This window comes from Vigna unguiculata, chromosome 9 (assembly GCF_004118075.2).
Source record: "Vigna unguiculata cultivar IT97K-499-35 chromosome 9, ASM411807v1, whole genome shotgun sequence".
Classification (NCBI taxonomy): Eukaryota; Viridiplantae; Streptophyta; class Magnoliopsida; order Fabales; family Fabaceae; genus Vigna; species Vigna unguiculata.
Window position 1 is genome coordinate 23,904,074 of NC_040287.1, and position 19,217 is coordinate 23,923,290.

At 37.4% G+C, this 19,217-nt stretch overlaps 3 protein-coding genes across 5 annotated transcripts; 1 reads left to right on the plus strand and 2 right to left on the minus strand.

Moving 5' to 3' along the window:
- Positions 1–6,083: 6,083 nt before the first annotated feature.
- LOC114163300 lies at positions 6,084–7,195 on the plus strand. The gene is made up of 4 exons (XM_028047528.1): positions 6,084–6,403; positions 6,515–6,573; positions 6,722–6,839; positions 6,940–7,195. Exons 1-4 carry the CDS (start codon positions 6,162–6,164, stop codon positions 7,016–7,018), a joined length of 498 nt encoding a protein of 165 aa, XP_027903329.1. The 5' UTR covers positions 6,084–6,161; the 3' UTR covers positions 7,019–7,195.
- LOC114163298 (chromophore lyase CRL, chloroplastic) lies at positions 7,152–10,964 on the minus strand. Of its 3 annotated transcripts, none has more exons than XM_028047524.1 (10): positions 10,790–10,964; positions 10,437–10,616; positions 10,299–10,348; positions 10,136–10,196; positions 9,982–10,017; positions 9,724–9,774; positions 9,016–9,108; positions 7,838–7,942; positions 7,643–7,735; positions 7,152–7,517 (listed from the first exon to the last, which is right to left on the minus strand). In XM_028047524.1, the coding sequence occupies exons 2-10, from the start codon at positions 10,596–10,598 to the stop codon at positions 7,377–7,379; spliced, it is 792 nt and encodes a 263-aa protein (XP_027903325.1). In that variant the 5' UTR covers positions 10,599–10,616; positions 10,790–10,964; the 3' UTR covers positions 7,152–7,376. The 3 variants fall into 3 exon arrangements, with proteins under 3 accessions (XP_027903325.1, XP_027903327.1, XP_027903326.1); XM_028047526.1 differs by having other exon boundaries at positions 10,437–10,598; positions 10,790–10,958; XM_028047525.1 differs by having other exon boundaries at positions 10,437–10,608; positions 10,790–10,957.
- A 3,841-nt stretch (positions 10,965–14,805) lies between these two features.
- LOC114163299 (uncharacterized protein At4g14100-like) lies at positions 14,806–16,862 on the minus strand. Its single transcript, XM_028047527.1, has 2 exons — positions 16,326–16,862; positions 14,806–15,430 (listed from the first exon to the last, which is right to left on the minus strand). Exons 1-2 carry the CDS (start codon positions 16,804–16,806, stop codon positions 15,270–15,272), a joined length of 642 nt encoding a protein of 213 aa, XP_027903328.1. The 5' UTR covers positions 16,807–16,862; the 3' UTR covers positions 14,806–15,269.
- Between the last annotated feature and the right edge of the window lie 2,355 nt (positions 16,863–19,217).

Sequence of the window (19,217 nt, forward strand, 5' to 3'; positions counted from 1 at the left end):
GTTTGAGGACGTGTTTCCGGATGAACTGCCTGGGTTACCTCCTAGTAGAGAGGTGGAGTTCTCTATTGACCTAGTACCGGGGACAGGTCCGGTATCGATGGCTCCATACCGCATGGCTCCGGTAGAGTTGGTGGAACTCAAGAAATAGATAGAGGAACTGATGGAGAAACAGTTTATCCGACCCAGTACTTCGCCGTGGGGAGCACCAGTGTTGCTAGTAAAGAAGAAGGATGGGAGTTCACGTCTGTGTGTGGACTACAGGCAATTAAACAAGATGACTATCAAGAACAAATATCCACTTCCGAGGATTGATGACTTGATGGATCAGCTGCATGGGTCATCGGTGTTCTCGAAGATAGACCTACGGTCAAGATACCACCAGATTTTGGTAAAGGCTGATGATGTGCAGAAGACGGCCTTCTGATCCCAGTATGGACAGTATGAGTACGTGGTTATGCCTTTTGGTGTGACCAATGCTCCAGCAGTGTTCATGGACTACATGAACCGGATTTTCAGACCCTTCCTAGATAAGTTTGTCGTAGTCTTCATAGACGATATCCTTATCTATTCCCGGACTCAGGAGGAGCATACAGAACATCTGAGGCTGGTGCTAGGTGTTTTGAGAGAGAAGCAGTTGTACGCCAAGTTGTCCAAGTGTGAGTTCTGGATGAGTGAGGTTCAGTTTTTGGGACATGTGATATCCGCTCAGGGTATTGCAGTGGACCCATCGAAGGTCGAGGTAGTGGTGAAGTGGGAAAGCCTTAAGTCTGCCACAGAGATCAGGAGTTTTGTAGGGTTGGCGAGCTACTATAGAAGATTCATAGAGGGGTTCTCCAAGATAGTGGCACCCTTGACACTACTTACTCGGAAGGACCAGCCCTTCACTTGGACGAACAAGTGTGAGGAGAGTTTTCAGGAGCTTAAGAGGAGGTTGACCAGTGCTCCTATTTTGGTGATCCCTGATGTTGGAAAACCCTTTGAGGTTTATTGTGATGCCTCTCACCTTGGGCTCGGCTGTGTGTTAATGCAAGAGAAGAAGGCAGTAGCGTATGCTTCAAGGCAACTTAAGGTTCACGAGAGAAACTACCCCACTCGTGACTTGGAGTTGGCGACGATTGTCTTTGACTTGAAGATTTTGAGGCATTATCTTTATGGTGCCCAGTTTCCTGTGTTCAGCGACCACAAAAGTTTCAAGTACTTGTTTGACTAGAGGGAGCTAAACATGAGGCAGAGGAGGTGGATGGAGTTCCTGAAAGATTATAACTTTGAGCTCCTATATCATCTGGGGAAGGCAAACGTGGTAGCAAATGTCCTAAGTAGGAAGACTGTACATACGGCACACCTCATGATTAAGGAGGTGGAACTACTGGAGAAGTTCAGAGACATGAGGCTACAGGTGGAGATGGGGTCCGAGTCCATTAGGTGTAGTACCCTTACTATATCTAGTGACTTCTTGAGCTTAGTGAGAGAGAGACAGTTATTAGATGTCAGCCTGAACAGAGTCAGAGAGCAACTTGGGTCAGATGAGACTAGAGATTTCACTTTGGGCGATGATGATATCTTGAGGTTCCAAGGCAGGATCTGTGTACCAAATGATGTTGAGGTAAAGAAGTTAATTCTTGAGGAAGGACATAAGAGTCGTCTTAGTCTGCATCCCGGCATGACTAAGATGTACCAGGATCTCAAGGAAACTTTCTGGTGACAAGGGATGAAGAAGGATGTGGCTCAGTTCGTATCAGCATGTTTAACTTGTCAAAAGGCGAAGGTGGAGCACCAGAGGCCCAGTGGGAATCTACAGCCCTTGGAAATACCAGTGTGGAAATAGGACAACATCTCCATGGATTTTGTAACCCATTTGCCACGGACTTTTAGAGGACATGACACCATCTGGGTGATAGTGGATCGATTGCCAAAGAGTGCCCACTTCTTGGCGATGAACTTGAGGACGTCCATGGCCAAGTTGGTCCAACTGTACGTTAAGGAGATCGTGAGATTGCATGGAGTACCTTCGAGCATAGTCTCCGACAGAGACCCACGGTTTACATCCCGGTTCTGGCAAACCTTGTAGGAGGCCTTGGGGATCAAGTTGACTATGAGCTCAACCTACCATCCCCAGACTGATGGCCAATCGAAGAGGACCATTCAATCACTTGAGGACTTATTGCGGACGTGTATACTGGACCACCTGGGAGCTTGGGATGAGGTATTGCCTTTGATAGAGTTTACCTACAACAACAGTTTTCATGCGAGCATTGGCATGGCGCCATACGAGACTCTTTATGGCAGGAGGTGTAGGACTCCTCTTTGTTAGTATCAGGATGGAGAAGCGGTGTTGGTTGGACCAGAATTGTTAAAGCAGACCACCGAGAAGGTGAGGATGGTGAGAGATAGGATGTAGGCCTCTCAGAGTAGGCAAAAGGCATATGCAGACCGCAGGAGGAGGCCTTTAGAGTTTGCGGCAGGGGATCATGTATTCTTAAGGGTTTCGCCCAAGTTCCTTGGCCCCTATCAGATCATGAGGAGGATTGGGTCGGTGGCTTACGAGATAGCCCTACCCCCGCAGTTGGCAAACCTTCACCCAGTATTCCACATCTCACAGCTGAGGAAGTATGTGTTTGACCCGGCTCATGTGTTGGAAGCCGAGGATATACAGATCAGGGAAGACCTCACCGTGGAAGTGCCATCCATCGCCCTAGAGGAGCGCAAGGTTGAAGAACGCCGAGGAAAAGCGGTCAGTCTCGTTAAAGTCATCTGGGATCGGATAACGGGCAACTCGACTTGGGAGTTGGAGGAGGACATGAGAAAATCACATCCGCATTTGTTCACCTGGTGAGTCTTTATTTTCGTGGATGAAAATTTTTGATGTTGGAGGGGATGTAAGGCCCATTAAAATCTAATGTTTCTCTTATGCCCTAAGTTAAAGGGGCTGCCCTTGTGAGTGAGGGCCTAAGGGGCTGGCCCAGCAGATAAAGCCACTCCTAGTTTCCCTAACTCATACTTCCACTCTTTTAGTGAACCTTGAGCCGCAGCCGTCAACCCCCTCTGCTAGGGTTTCTGCTTTCGTTGTTACGTTGAGCCAGGAGATTTCGTTGCTCCATGTAACTGTCCTTCGAGTTCATGCTAGTTCTCTTTTACCACTTTTTCTTGATTTGTAGTTAAGAGCCTTGGTTAACTCCATTTTTGGTTTTGTTCACCTCTCATCTCAGCCTTGTAGTTCGTTCCTAGAGCTGTTGTGTTCCTCACCCTTGGCTCTCAAGTCCTCTTATTCCCTTTCCAGGTAAGGGAAGCTAGAACCCACTCGTGTGCTCCGTTTTTTTTCTGATGTTTTACTTTTGTGTTGAGAGTCTTTGGTTGTTTTGATGTTCTGAATGCGTGCAATGGTTTGGGGTGTTGTATTGGATTGGTGGGTGCGACTGTTACAGGAGAACAGTGGCGAGACCTGTTAATCTCGCCCAAGCGAGCTAGTCTCGCCTAGGCGAGATGAACAGGGGACTCGCCAAGAACTTTTGCGCGAAAGGTCGCCCAGGCGACCTACTCTGCTTTTTGAGCGAGCGAACACCTCGCCCAGGCGAGAGGGGTCTTGCCTAAGCGAGATCCCGCGTGTGCTCCTGCTTCCTTTTCGAGCCCTCGCCTAGGCGAAGGGGGGCTCGCCTGGGCGAGAACATCTCGCCTGAGCGAGACCCTTCAGCCTGAGCGAGGGGCTGGGCGAGACAGTGCGCTGTTGGATTGTTTTGTGGCTCTCGGATGGTTGGTATTTGTTTAAGTATGCTTTCTATGATGAGAAATATATATATTGGAGTGTTATGTATGCGTGGCGTGATTCATGGATGTTAGATGATGGGTTTGGTATGAACTTGGCATGTGAACTAAATGAGGTGGTTATTATTAAAGTGACATGATAACGAGATGAGTTGAATTCTATGTGCATGGATGGGTTATGATGAGTTGGAATGAGTTGGATTTGGAAACATGAAAGGTATGGGCTTTAAAGGTTGACATAATGAATATATCCTTGCATGATGAATACTAATTGACTGTGTGACCATGTTTTGTCTGTGTCAGTGCATAATCCCTTGGGGTCTCTAGGTGAGACTTTCAGGGTCGCGCTTCAGTGGTCGGGACGTAATTCCATGGCCCCTATTAGTGGGTGTCCATGGTGGTGCCCCATCTGTATAACTAGGTAAGGATTCAAGGTAAGGTTGCATCCTGACACTCTAAGGAGTCAGTTAGTCTCACCTAGAGCGTGGTGAGAGTAGCAGGAGGCCTGAAATTCATTAAGGGCTAACCTTGTGGTGAGGGAAAATTGATCCATCGTAACACTTGTGACACATAACTTGGGGGTGAGCAGCTCGGGGGTGAGCAGAGGTAACCACCACAAGTGCAAGCATCCGCTGAATCCGACCAGGTTATACGTATCCGGATGAGTCGAGTCGTAGTGTATTGATTGAAAAGTCATAACATGCTTGGTTGTTGTATGGATATTGAAAATGTTGTTAGCTCTAGCTTACCCTGTTTGTTGTATGGTTGTCTTGTATGTGGCTCTTCTTTCTTGCGATGATCATCAATTAATTGATGGGAGCAGATGGGCGAGGTTCCCGCAGTCAGCAAGGAAATGGCGATTCCGCTGCTTAGCCATCTGGGCTGGACTTTACGTTACTTTTCTTCATGAGTTTTCTTTAGGGCTACGGCCCATGTATTGCTCTATGCCTTACTACTTTACTCTCTTTTGTTAGACTTTTATCTGGTTTCCGTTGGCATTGTGGTGTGCCCAGTTTGTAGGGGTTGTATTAAGGACCCCAGGACTACTCTACATTACTATTTTGTGTGAAGTTTATTTTAATTTCGCTTAATAATTAAATGGGATGTTACACTAAGAGTAGCTCATCTCTTTATTGTCTTACTCATTCTTTAAATCCAAGGTAATTAATTATATTATTAAATTATTTTATGATTATATTTTGTTACATATGTCTTATTTATAATCTAATGTTAATTTTTATTTATGTATTTTTTTAATATTGTAGATATTATAGCCATAAGAGGTTAAAAGAAGATTCACAAAGACGTATCCCACTTCAAGATATGGAACTTACTTATGAAAAGAAGAATTGTGTAGAGAGGTTTTCTGATGATGTGGATGTAAGGAGACAAGTAAATATAAAGTTTGCAAATTTTTCAAATGGAAGAGAAGATGTTGTGGATATTAACTCTTTAAGGGATAGAGGTAAAATGGATGCAAAATCATAGTGGATTATTTATGGATCTCATGCACCAACAGTTCAAAATATAACTCTTAAGCTACTCGGGCTACCATGTTCTTCTTCTTGTTGTGAAATGAATTGGAGAGTATCTACTCTTTTATAAATGCTTTAAAAATAAATAAAGTGACACCTAAAAAGACAGAGAATTTAGTAGTTATCTATAGTAATCTTTGTCTTCTCTCAAGAAACTTCTCAAAATACAAAGAGGAAACTAAATTGTGAGATGTTGTATAAGATAACTTTTCATTAAATGACAAAAGAATTTTTGAGATTTCTAACTTATCTCTTGATAATCCTGAATTATAAGTTGTATTTGTTAATGAAGAAAAACAAACATAAAAGTCAAACATTATGATTTATTTAACTTTTTTCTTTTGTTAGACTTCTTTTTTTTATAAATGTTTCCAAAAACTTTTAGATTATAAAGTATAATTAATATATTTTAATATATATATATATATATATATATATATATATATATATATATATATAGCTGTGTATGATTCCTATATTTTAGCAATTTAGTTGTATGTTCTTATTCGTGTCATTGTCCGTATCTATGTTTCATTGGTGTTGAACCTAAACAACTTAATAAATTTATCCTCGTTTTGTTATCGGATTCAAGCAAAACTAAAAATTAGAAGGTATTGTGAAGGTTGGGACCATAGCATAGTTGCAGTAATACTTGGTGCCTATTGCATGAGAGTGGGAAAGAGCTTGTGTGGGGAGTATGAATGCCACGCTTTCCACGTAGGCTTCAGACACAAGCCGATTCCACAACATTCAAATGAGAATCACCCGTCGTTTCACAACCTTTTTCTTATCAACTTGTTTTTCTTTATATTCTCTCTTCCTTAACTCACTCTCCGTCCAGATACATAGTAAAGCAAAGGAAAACAAATGGCCATGCACCTGCAGCCATCCACAATAACCCTTAACACTGCAAGGTCCCCTCCTTCATTAGCCCCAACACTCAATGCTGGCTTGCGACCACAGTTCAACCCTTTAGCTTTGAAGTCGTCTTTCTTCTCTGGTCCCCTTAACCTCTTGTTTCATCCAAAACAACAACGTGTAACTTCTCCAGCTCCCAGGATTTCCATGCGTGTGGCTTCCAAGCAAGCTTATATCTGTCGTGATTGCGGGTTTCCTTTCATCTTTCCCTCACCCTTTATCCTTCTCTTTTCTCGGTCATAGATGATTCATGTATGAAGTATATCTAGCACAATTTTATGCCTCTGTTGATAATGATGCAGGTATATTTACAATGAGAGGACACCCTTTGAGAAATTACCCGATAAATTCTTCTGTCCGGGTAGTTAATCACTTTTTACTTCACCTCCTAAGTTGCTAACCAAAAATGCTAAAGGAAAATCATTGCATAATATAATTTTCTTTCCATGTTATATACAAAAGAAACATGGTATACTGTTTTTTCATTGCCTTAAAATGGCCTTTTGCAGTTTGTGGTGCTCCAAAAAAAAGGTTTAGGCCCTACGCTCCAGCTGTTGCAAGAAACGCAAATGATACAGATGTAAGAAAGGCAAGGAAATCCGACATCCAGAAAGAAGAAGCAACTGGGTGAGACATTTGTGATCTTTTTACCTTGTGTAGTATCTTCACTTTATCACATCATTTTCGCGTCTTAACAATATCTATCTAATATATATTAAATAAACAGGAAGGCACTTCCAATTGCAGCTGCTGTGGGAATTGCAGTGCTTGCAGGATTATACTTCTATCTGAACAACACGTTTTAGGCAGGATGTTAGATTCCATTACCCTTTACTTCAAAAAATATAGGCCTCTCATTTATTCCTATTCCTTTGTTATTTAGTTCAGTTTTACAGGTTTCTATCTTATTCCTTCCGTTAAGTTACCAATATATCTGTATCCCCAACAATTTGTTTTCAATGAATCAGATTATAATCTCTAAACAAAATCTAATACAAACATATGATCTAACAAGCCATCTCTTTATTTCACTATTACTTTTAACACTAACTGGGATAAAAATATGACTGAATATTGACAAGATAGCGCGACTAACAAGAAAGACATTACATTGACATACAGCTACAATAGCAGAATTACACAATGTAGTGATATGGAACGCTTTCATTCTTGCAAAACAAATGAGCCCTCTATTCTTCTTTCCATGGACGGTGGAGGGGGGAAGTTGAAGGGAGAAAACATATCATTAAAACTGGAGGTTGGTGCAGGCTTAAACTCATAAGGGCCTTCTTTCTGTCCCCAGACCTGCAAACAAATAGGAAGTAATTTATGTTTTTGATTTTCTATTGTCATATACTATATATCTATATTTGCAACTATAAAGGTAAAGCAATCCAACAAAGTAGATAAAACGAGATGAAGAAACTAACTTGATTTCCATCGTCATCATAACCCCTATCCCAGGTGTGTATCTCGTTGCTCTTCATAATTGCAAGTTCTGAAGTACAGTAGCTTGCTCCATTCTGCTACCAAGAGTACAGGTGTTTCAACCCAACTTTTATATAGTACTGGTAAAAAAGGACGAGGATGACAGATATTAAGACAACAGTGTGAACTGAAATTACCCATGAATTAGGAAATCCACCAGGTGGGGTTGAACCTTCATATAAGCAACGTTTTCCGCGTGAACAACGCTTAAGATGTACTGTTGTCAAATGTTCTGCAATATCCTGCAATCCGCAGTACAAGTATTACAAGTATTCAAGTACCAAAGACATCAAGACATTCAAATACACAAACTTGTCATGAATACCCATTTAGAGCATGCTAAAGTAATTACCTAAAAAACTTTCAATCAAATAGACTTATGCCCAGAATATTAAACAAGATAATCCATTTATGTAAAGTCTTTCAGAAATCTAAATATCAACTGAAATAATCTAAGAAAACCCACAGCAACACACACCAGAATAGCGAGAACAGATGGAGAAGACAAAATCAACAATGCATGGATATAGATCACTCTGTGATTAATCTACATGCATTTCATTAAAGAAAACTCCTTTATTATACCAGATCCTGTCCAGATAAAGACTTAAGAAGCCAGCCAAAAAAACTTCTACATCCTACTTTCTTAAGTCAGAATTATCGTAACATCATCTTATAAACAAAATTTGAGGAAAATAACAGCTGCACTTCCACAGACAAACAAGAACATTGTTACACTCATTTAATCAATTGTCATTTAAGAATAGTAGATGATACTGTGATGAATTTGACTCGCCACACTGCATTTATCAACCTAATGATGACCGAATTGATTGTTGGCATCTATGGCATTTTGTGAAATGGTCTATTTTATATGGCTCCCTAGTTATTAATATATTATGTTGATGTGGTATTAAATTAGGGAAATTTTATAACAAACTCTTGATTTAAGCTGTGATTTTATAATTGCTTCCCAAATGACATGTCTAACCAGTTTCAGGATATCCACTAATCTAATTACAATAATTATATTTTCAAAAAAATCCCACGGTTTTTATAGCATCCCCCTTTCCTTCTTTCTATCCTGAAGATATCTTTAATTTTCCCCTATCTCTTTCTTCCTTCTATTTACTTTTTACACTCTATACCCACAGAATTTATATTTAACATCCTAAGATTTGCCTCTTTTATTTTCAAATCATTCTCTCCTCTATTCCAGTCCTCTCTCTCTATCGATAAAGAAATCATAAATGTCTAGTGAAGAAGCGTCTAAGCTAAGAGTATGAATGAACAACGAGCATGACTAAATGCTTACCCCGATGACTTCTTCTGGCTGTGGACGCTGATCCCTTGGCCGATCACAGAAATTTTTGTACTCCTCCATGTCTCTAATGGCGTATGCACTTAACTGCCATCGAACAGAAATTAGTATGCCTGCTCTCATCATACAAATCCTAGCAGCATTTTTTTAAGTTGCAACAAGAAAACGAGTATACTATTCCTCTGAAAAGAAATAAGCCAAAATGAAATCATACTTCTACAAATCAGAGCATAAGCACAAGAGAAAATCTCAATAATAATCGAATGCTGGTAATATTTAAATCAATATTGTACACCAATGTAAATATAATCATCCATGATAGCCGAAATAGCAACCCCGCATTTAACTATAATTTGACCCCTACTGTCCTGCATTATTGTGCATATATAAAACTGGGAAAGCTTCATAAGAAGTTTCATACAGTCCAGACCACATTACTTAAGGAAGGTTTAGCATAAATTTTTATAATGTCATTCTGTATCAGGTTATGATACATTCCCTTTAAAGATCTCAATATTGTTTTACAAAGCTATAGATGTAAACAAGACAAAACATCAACATCATAAATATATGCTTAAGGCAAATGTGGTATGGCTAATTGAGCTACTCTTCTCAAAGAAAACTAAGCACCAGCACATGCCTCTACAACAAAGTACTAGAACAGAAAGGGTATCCTCATCATTAAAGTGAAGAAATACATACCTCAACGTCACATTTCAACTCTTTCGGACAAGGTTTCACCATAAAAAACCTCTGCAAACAAATGAATGGTAAAAACGAAGAATAATTAAAAAAAAAAAAACAGCTTTAAGAGATTAACATGCTGACATATTCCATCATAAACATATCAAACGGAAGCATCTTACTCCCGCTAAATATCTCAAGCACAAAGAAACAGAAACAGAAACAGAAACAGAAAACATAAATAGAAATTCTCACACACAAGATATGAAACTCTACCTGCCGAAAGGGCTTTTGTGGACTCCTCCAAAAAGCCTAGCAGTACAAAAAAGAACATCATTGAGCTAATAATATTTAATGCAAAGATAAAACGACTGAAAACAAAAACTCACAGATAAGTAACTTCCAAACTCGCATAGAAATGCTCACTCACCTGTTCAAAATACAACACCTTGGAACCATCCACTAGCTCTGCGGCGGGGCACGTAAGCATCCTGCAAAATCCAATTCTCAACGTTGTGCCGTTTCAAAAATTCCCTCCCATCCCAAAAAAGGAGGATAAACAAATATAACGACGATTACAAAAATAAAAATACCTAATATTGAAATAGTTATCAGGGTCTCTGGAAGCTTGGTCCTTTGAATACTACAGCAGCAAGAATAACAACAATTGAGAAATGGAAGTGAAAAGAAACATTAGGAGGTGAGAAGAGAGAAGAGAGAAGAAAAAGAACCTTTTGGCCGGTGAGGGCCTTAGAGACGAAATGAGCATGGTCCCAGCGCGTGGTGGACTTGCGGAGTCGCTTGACAAGAAGTGCGCCACCAATGAGTAGCAGAGTCTTAACAGCCAACCCTCTGGCACGGTTCCATCCATTCGAATCCGACCCCGAACCCATCTATTCTTTTCTTTTATGCTAATAATAATGAATACTCAATGATGGAATCTAGAGGAATTGGTTTTAGTCGCGGCGCTCAAAATCTCAGTGGAAGCGCCACAACCATAACCAGAATCGTGAAAGGTTGAATCCAGAGACAGAGAAAGAATAGAAAGAAGAGATAGAGAGAGAGAGATAGTTGAATTACTTACCTCTGCCTGTGTTATTTGACTCTGCCCAGTAAATCGCTCATCGTCTAGAGGTAGAAGCAGACACAGAGGAAGCAGAGATTCCAATTTCGATTCCACCCATATTGGTTCGGTTCGGTTTGTTTATACCCAAAATCCCAATTCTGTAAAATAGCTTATGTTCTGCAATAGTTTTGTGCTGTGCTATGTCCTGCGTTGTGCCAATAAATTAAATTAAAATAGTAATATAAAATCAAGCTTAAATTACTCATTTATTTTCTTTTTTATTTGTTACGAAGTTTCAGTTTAATTTTCAAGTTGTTTATTGCTTTAATTTGGTCTTTATTTTTTTGTAAAAGTTATTTAATTTGATTCTTATCGTTAATTTTTGGTTTTTTTTTTTAAATTTTTTGAATTTTTTTAAAATTTTTTAATTTTTGACACATGGTACAATTGTGAAGTGACACATGTCAAAAATTTAAAAAAAATTAAAAAAAATAAAAAATATTTTAAAAAAATTCAAAAAAATCAGAAATTGATCCGTGGTGTTCACTTTAATACCGTCTGGTCAAAGTGAACGGTGAAAACCAAATTGAGTCATTTTTTAAAAAATGAGGACCAAATTGAGACAACGAAAAAACTTGAGGATCAAACTGAAATTTCATGACAAATAGAAGGACAAAAAAGTAATTTAACCTAAAATCAACACTCTGATCTATATTATATTATTATTTTATTTTTAATCTCATTTTTTATTTTTGCAAGGATTATGTATGTTCTTCTATCAGTATTTTTTTATCAAATTGAAAATTTATTTTCATTTTTCTAATTTAAGAGAATGCGATTCTAATCTGATTTTAAGGATGATGAAAAACTGCAATGCAACTACGTGATTATCTAACATGTGTTTACTTTGAACTGTTTTAAATAATGAGGTATGATTTTAGATGCTATATTCATGTTTTTAAAATTTAGAGAAAAGCAAATTATTACAAATTTATGCTCTAAAAATATGATTAAGTCAAATTCATATTTTTTTAATATGTATTTTGTCATTTTTTTATATGAAATTAAACTAGGTAAAACATAGAATATGTCATCTGTAAGATTTTCGAGATAAAAAAAATAATAATCTTAAACTAGTAAAACATGTAACGTGGTTATGTAGGACCTTTCTTGTACATTGTGGTGAGGTAGATTATATATACTAGTTTCTTTTCTATCTTTAATTTGAAAACATATTAGTACAAATTATGAGTCTAAACAATCTTATAAATTGAATATAAATTTCCTAAAAATTAATTTTATTTAACATGATTCTATAGATAATAAAGTTTATCCATTTAATTTTTTATATATATTTTTAATTGTTATCATAAGTTTGAGAATTACATTTATTTTCGTCAATAATTATTTATGTTTTTTTAATGTTACTTTCATATATATATATATATATATATATATATATATATATTTTGTTATTATTTTGTTTTTCAAAAAACATCCCCTTGTATTTTGTAATCCATTTTTCTTATTTATTTGTATAAATTTATTTATAGCTTCTTTTTGTAATGTAATTAAAGCTTCAATTTTTCTCTTCTTCTAGATTTTGAATAGCCTATTCAAATTTTCTAGTTAAGATATCTATATATTTTTATATGAAATGTGATTATTATCCACAACAACCACATGATTCATATGGTTATGAGCAACAAATTGTCACACTTACTACTACACTTGATACAAGTATGTTAACTATTTTTCAACTAAATTATCTATATCCTAGACCATCTTTTTTGGAATATGAGCGACCAACATTCCATGAGTAACAACTATATTCTAAATATCCACCCTAGCCATCATATGTTCCATTTGATTCTCAACCGCAACAACATGTACCACCACAACAAGTTACACCTACCAATGAATCATCCTATAAAGAAGTTGTGTTATTAATGGATGAAGTAGGGTGAGACTAGAGGTCAAAGATCAAAGGTTGTGAGCTTATCAACGATGAAAAAATATTGAGTAAGAGTGGTAGGAAAATGATCAAGTATTATACAACATAATGGAAGATGCAAATAACAACAACTTTGTAGAATTACTTTTATATGTTAACTCCATGTTCCAACTGAGGATTTTCTGAAACCGCAAAATTTAGAATATTTCATCATGACATAAAAACTATGCTCCTAAAGTTGGCTATTACTGCAAAACAAATGTTTGATAATTTAAATCATTTTTTTTTCTTGAACAAAATTATGATTTATCGAAAAAAAGTTTTAACTCATTAAATATCCAATGACACTAATAATAATTTAATTAAATTTTTTTCAAATATAAATTTATAATTAATTTAATATAAATACATTAATACTATTTTTTAAATTTTTTTATCTTAAACATAATTTTATAATTAATTTAATTGAAGTATATTAGTACTAAAAATAAATTTTGAAATGTTTTTTTCGAAAGCCTAAAATGAATGCTTTGCATGCCGAACCGACTCTGATTGAAAACGAAAAAAATGTGAAAACAAACTTCTACAATTTACTAAAAATTAAATTTGATTTCCTCAGCTTATTGAGGAAGTTTTATTTCTATCACTGTAGTTCAATTTCTCTTTTGTCTAAATTAATAGCATCACATTTTCAATCTTTTTTTACAGTTCGCTTGTAATGAAGGGTATGCATTATTTTTTATTTAAAAGGGTTTGGACCAGAAAGAAGTTCGTTCACCTTTATCTAAGGATATAAGAAATGGGAACCTATTTGCACACTCTTTTTTCAATTCTAGCTAAGAATAACCGGTCACCACCAGCAGAAGAATTATTCTAGCTATAATAGAGAAAAGGGCTATGAATCGATTGTTAGAGTTCAACAACAAAAAGACTAGAAATTAAAAAACAAATTGTTATTGAAACATAAATAAGATGAATGTAAAAGTTTAAACGAGATAATAGAAAAGAGATGCAGAACCAGTTTATCTTCGTTTAATCACAACGTATTAACTTGAGTCCATATTTAAGTAATTATTTAAAAATTATATAAAAGTTTTGGGTACAACTTAGAAGGATTGTGATGAATTTCTTCTATGTCACACCCCAAAGCACAGTATATAATGGTTATGGTTTGATTTAAAAATAATAATAATTTCATAGAATCACGCTAATACTCTGTTTTTTTCTCCTAGTGATATTCTCTCCTAAATGTGCTTATAAATTTTCTTATAAAGCAAACTGCACTCATTTTTATTCTTAATGAACAATATTTTTATAAGTACAAAACTGCCAAAAATTCGACAGTGACAAATAACTAAATTTCATACAAATGTTCACTAGGGGATTTCTTTGATGCAAACAAAATAAATCATTAACTATCATGTGAAGAATTAAGGAGACAGATGTGACGATTTTTTTGTTATTACAAGATCGAATATATTTTACAAATAACTCTTCACAACGTTGACCAACCTTCAATCCGAGATGTTCAGGTTCCTTTGATTTGTTAGCTATCAGAGTGTTATCAGCCACACACAGTTCTTCAGTAGTTGGTTTATGTATTTTCCATAATTACTCTTTTCATTAATAATAGTTATTGATTTAACTTATTTTCTTTGTTATTTAATATTATATATGTCACACTTTTGCATTATTAGAAGGTTAGAATTTAGGAAGCAATCCATAAGGCTTAAATCATAACAACTCATTATTTTCTAATAATAATGGCATTTAAATCATTGACATGTTTTAGTGTACTACACACCATGAGTCAGAGAATTCTTTCATGAACAAACAAACAAGATCATAGTTGAAAGTTTAATGGTGCTTACCTCAACAACTCATTGTCTTTTTAACTTGGTTTTGAATCCATTTCAAGCTCTTGAGTGTCTTTTGATGTCTTTGATTTTTAGATCAAATCTTCTTCTTCATCATACTCCATAGAAAAGTATGAGATCACACAAAAGTTTTCACCATAAGCTCAAATATATATCTATAAAGAAAGTAGAGAAGAGACATATTTCATGAAAGCTACACTAGCTTATTCACGTCTCTTCATGTAGAATTTTATTCAAATCATAAGCAAAAGAATTGCAATGATTCCGCTTATCAGGATTCTATACAACATTAGGTTACACTTTCCCACTTCACTTACAATGGTTCCACTTATCAGTCATAAAAAATGTTTGACAAGTGAATGGAAGACCAACACTTTACAAAATATCTCTTTCCAAAGAGAATATTTCAAATTTTCTAATTCAATAACTTACAAGTATCTGGTAAACTAAGGCCAAGCCTTGATACCATCTCTTATGAGCCAACAAATTAAGCCTCTTTTACCAGAGTGTGACTACTAAAAGTAACAAAACATTAGATAAGTCCCACAAAAACAGAGCAAATTCAATAAAATTTGTGGGTACTTGGTCTAGCACAAGTTCCAAAGACTGTCATAGCTCACAAACAACAGAGTGATGCATGAGCACCTCTAGTTGATAAAAACTATAATTACATCATCAAACTCCTAAGAGAACCACCACGAACAGCAGATCTTAAAATGGGGTTATCATTTTCCTTTTCATTCTCAGTAAAACAGTACACAGGAGCCTGCCAATTTGGATCCTCAAGTACTGCACCGACCTCAAATGTCATCACGTGAGCAGTGTATCCTAAATTCACCAAATTAGATTAGTATTCACTAAATCAAACCGTGCTAACTTCAATAAACGCCCAAGGAAAGGTTTCAAAAATAAGGAAGACATACAAACATAGCTAACAAAAAAATACCAATAACTGCAAATTGACTAATGATATGACTACAATATAATTTTTGGGGTAATAACTGTTGATGTTCAGATAAAATCAAACTTCAGTTTTAAGATAATATCATAATCTATATAATAGTAGCTATTGTTGAGCTGATCGAATTAGTCATTATTGAAAAAAAATGAAGTAGTCCTAATCCACTACACGTACATTCATGTTTTCCATCAATATCTATTTAGCAAATATGTTCAAGCTTTTTCATTTGACAAAAAATAATAACAGTTGATTATCTTTATGTGTCTACGAAGATTAGGCATAAATCACCTCTCCCCATTTCCTCTACTGAATCATGTTCCTCCAATCAAGTTATGGCACATCAATTAAAAACTACATCTAAGGTTTAACTAAAGACAACGTGTTTGTGAGTGGGACTTTATTCATCCTACTAAGTTCAGCTTTGGGTTCACATGGTGACTGCGAAGTTATTTCTTCCCACTAAGATCAGGTGAAAAAGGTGTGTCAATTGTTGTTATCAGAAGTAATCATTTTTCAAAATTGAAACTTTGGAGACCTTTGCAAAAACTATGATTGAAGTTCAGAAAAGATAAAGTCTTGGACTATGGAAACGACTCATAAATGTTTAGTGCTTCAAATTTCATTTCTCCAATAAGTACTGATATATTAACTATCAATGTTAATTACATAATCAATTAAGTAATTGTTAATTGATTATATAATTAACATATAATGAATCATAGGTGAGGGTTTAGAAAGCAAGAGAGGAGTGTATAAGTGTACCTGAGTAGAAGATCCACTTAACAGGCCTGCGAGTGAGGACATCCTCGTAGTACCAAATGAAATCGACCTTCTCCCACACATTGCAGAGGAAATTATCAACGCGCTGCTGACCCAGATAGGTTGCACCCTGGAGCCAATTGGGGCGGAGAATACCCACTTCTACGTGCAGGACCTGGCACGTGGGGTTGGAGGGATGGAGCGTGTAGACGAAGGAGGTGCCGTTGTTCCACTCCAGGTCGTAGGTTACAACGTTGTCCAGCTGATTCTGAATGATGTTGAAGTTGCGACCGTTGGACCAGTCGTACCACAAGTCCACTTTCTGGAGAACTCCGGTTCGGTTCATGAACATCAACGCGTGGAACTGGTGAGGCCAATCTGCGGGAATTGGGTCCTCTGTTGCAGCCTCTGAGAATCTCAATCCCGAAGGAGAGAAGAGAAGGAGAAAGGCTATGAAATATATTCCTTCTCTTCCACTCCCCATTCTTGCTATTTTGTCTTTGTGTTTCCTCCCCTGAAAGGAAGATAAGAAGGAGAATTGATGTTAATGGATTTTAAAATATTAAAAACTATTTATATACTCTCCGAAATACTAAAACAATTATTTAAATTTGTAAATATAACGATAGGAGAATTATTCAAACAAATTTTTGTCATTTTAAAATTACTCATCAAATTTCATTAATTTAAAATTAAGATAGAGAAAGATATTTTATTGCTTAATTTCACACTTATTAATGTAAGGCTCATTTCTTTTCTCAGCCCTAAAAGTTATTGGGCTGCCCTACAGTATTGGGCCTAAAGGCCGGCCCACAGTATAAGTCCTTAGGTCTGCCCTAAACCTAATGTACTCTACCATTTTCAGAAAAGTTTACCCTTGCCTTGAGCTGCAGTCGCCTTTCACTTCCGCTAGGGTTCCGTTCGACTGTCACGTAAGCTAAAGGGGCTTCTACTCCATGTAAGTGTCTCCCCCAGCCGTACTGATTCCCTTTTCGCTACCTTGTTTCATATTTCCAGTTAACAAGCCTCTGTTGACTCAGTTTCCCTGATTCTTTTTCGCTGTCCTGCCAGTTCTGCGAGCCATCCTTGGGTTGGTGCACTCCGAGGTCCCGTGTTGAAGCTCCATTAGCCCTCTTCCAGGTACAGGAAGTTAGGGTTCTAGTTTCGAGTCTTTTTAGAACTGTTTTTGCGTTGGTTGTTGATTGTATGGTTGGATCTGTCGTTTTGATGTGTGAAAATACTTGGTATGTGTTGTTCGGTCGGAAAACATGGTTGTGCAGTGAAGAACAGTGGCGAGACCTGTTAATCTCGCCCAGGCGAGTCAGTCTCGCCTAAGCGAGATGAAATAGGGAGCTCGCCTAGAGCTCCTGCGCGAAGAGTCGCCCAGGCGGCTCGCTCAACTTTTGAGCGAGCAGGCAACTCGCCCAGGCGAGAGGGATCTCGCTTAAGCGAGATCCCGCGTTGCTCATGCTTCTGCCCTTGTGCCCTCGCCTAGGCGAGGGGGAGGCTCGCCTGAGCGAGACCCCTCAGCCTGAGCAAGGTGCTGGGCGAGACACTGCTGTGATTTGGATGTTTGATGGTTCCCGAGGAATTTATCTTGGTTGAGTATGATTGTGTAATGATGGATATGTATATAATAGAATATTCTGCATTTTTGGCATGAGTTATGAACGACGTATGACGGGTTGGGTATGATATTGACATGTGGAATGAATGAATGGATTGGAACTAAAGGAATACGTGATTAATATGAGATGAGACCCTAGATTCATGGGGTGGTGATGATCCGAGGTATGGATTTGAAATCTGACACGTATGAGGAATTAATCTCAGGGGTTGGTATGGAAATGTAAATATGGTGTTAATATTCTCTTATTGCTGAATTATGACTGTTAGTCCGTGTCAGCGTGTAAATTCCTTGGGATCTCTAGGTGAGACCTCTGGGGTCGCGCTTCAGTGGTCGGGACGTAATTCCACGGCTCCTGTTAGTGGGTGCCCATGGTGGTGCCCCATCTGTATAACTAGGTAAGGATTCAAGGTAAGGACTGCATCCTGACACTCTAAGGGGCCAGTTAGTCTCACTTAGAGCAGACTGACTCCTGTGGTGAGAGTAGCAGGAGACCTGAAATTCATTAAGGGCTAACCTTGTGGTGAGGGAGATTTGACTCATCGTAACACTTGTAACACATAGCTCGGAGATGAGCAGCTCAGAGTCGAGCAGGGGTATGCACCACAAGTGCAAGCATCCGCTGAATCCGATCAAGTTATACGTATCCGGATGAGTCGAGTCGAGTCGTAGTGTATTGAATGAAGAGTCATAACATGTTTGGTTGCTATGTGGATATGAGATGAGGAAAATATATTTGACTACATGATGAATATGTTGTTGGCTCTAGCTTACCCGTTTTGTTGCATGGTTGTGATGTATGTGGCTGTTCTCTCTTGCGATGATCATCAACTTGGTTGATGGGAGCAGATGGGCGAGGTTCTCATGGGCAACAAGGGAATGGCGACTCCGCTACTTAGCCATCTGGGCTGGATCTCACACTTCTTTCTTTCGTGTTTTCTTTAGGGCTATGGCCCCTGTATTCGTGGTTTTTAGATTGTAACTTTTAGTTAAACAACTATCCTACTTTTGTTGGCATCGTGGTGTGCCTAGTTTTGTAGGGGTGATGTTGGGAACCCTAGGACTGCGTTGTTATGCTATCTTATGTGTGGCGTTTCCTTTAATTGCGTTTATATATTAAATGGGACGTTACAATTAAAGTAGTATAAGTGAGATTTAACATTTTTATTTGGTCTACACCTTTTCACAAGAAGACATATGAAGTATAAGAATAAACATTTGGGACAGTGATTCAAATATCAACTATAACATTAATGATGTGTTTGGAT

Bases quoted from the DNA above. Each gene is read 5' to 3' on its own strand.
- LOC114163300 (XM_028047528.1), top strand. From the start codon at position 6,162: ATGGCCATGCACCTGCAGCCATCCACAATAACCCTTAACACTGCAAGG. The intron at 6,404-6,514 runs GTTTCCTTTCAT...ATAATGATGCAG, and splicing joins TATATCTGTCGTGATTGCGG to GTATATTTACAATGAGAGGA. The intron at 6,574-6,721 runs GTAGTTAATCAC...GGCCTTTTGCAG, and splicing joins CGATAAATTCTTCTGTCCGG to TTTGTGGTGCTCCAAAAAAA.
- LOC114163298 (XM_028047524.1), bottom strand. From the start codon at position 10,598: ATGGGTTCGGGGTCGGATTCGAATGGATGGAACCGTGCCAGAGGGTTG. The intron at 10,197-10,298 runs GTATTTTTATTT...TGGATTTTGCAG, and splicing joins GATAACTATTTCAATATTAG to GATGCTTACGTGCCCCGCCG. The intron at 9,109-9,723 runs GTATGTATTTCT...GTTCGATGGCAG, and splicing joins AGTTGAAATGTGACGTTGAG to TTAAGTGCATACGCCATTAG.
- LOC114163299 (XM_028047527.1), bottom strand. From the start codon at position 16,806: ATGGGGAGTGGAAGAGAAGGAATATATTTCATAGCCTTTCTCCTTCTC. The intron at 15,431-16,325 runs GTACACTTATAC...TGGTGAATTTAG, and splicing joins TAAGTGGATCTTCTACTCAG to GATACACTGCTCACGTGATG.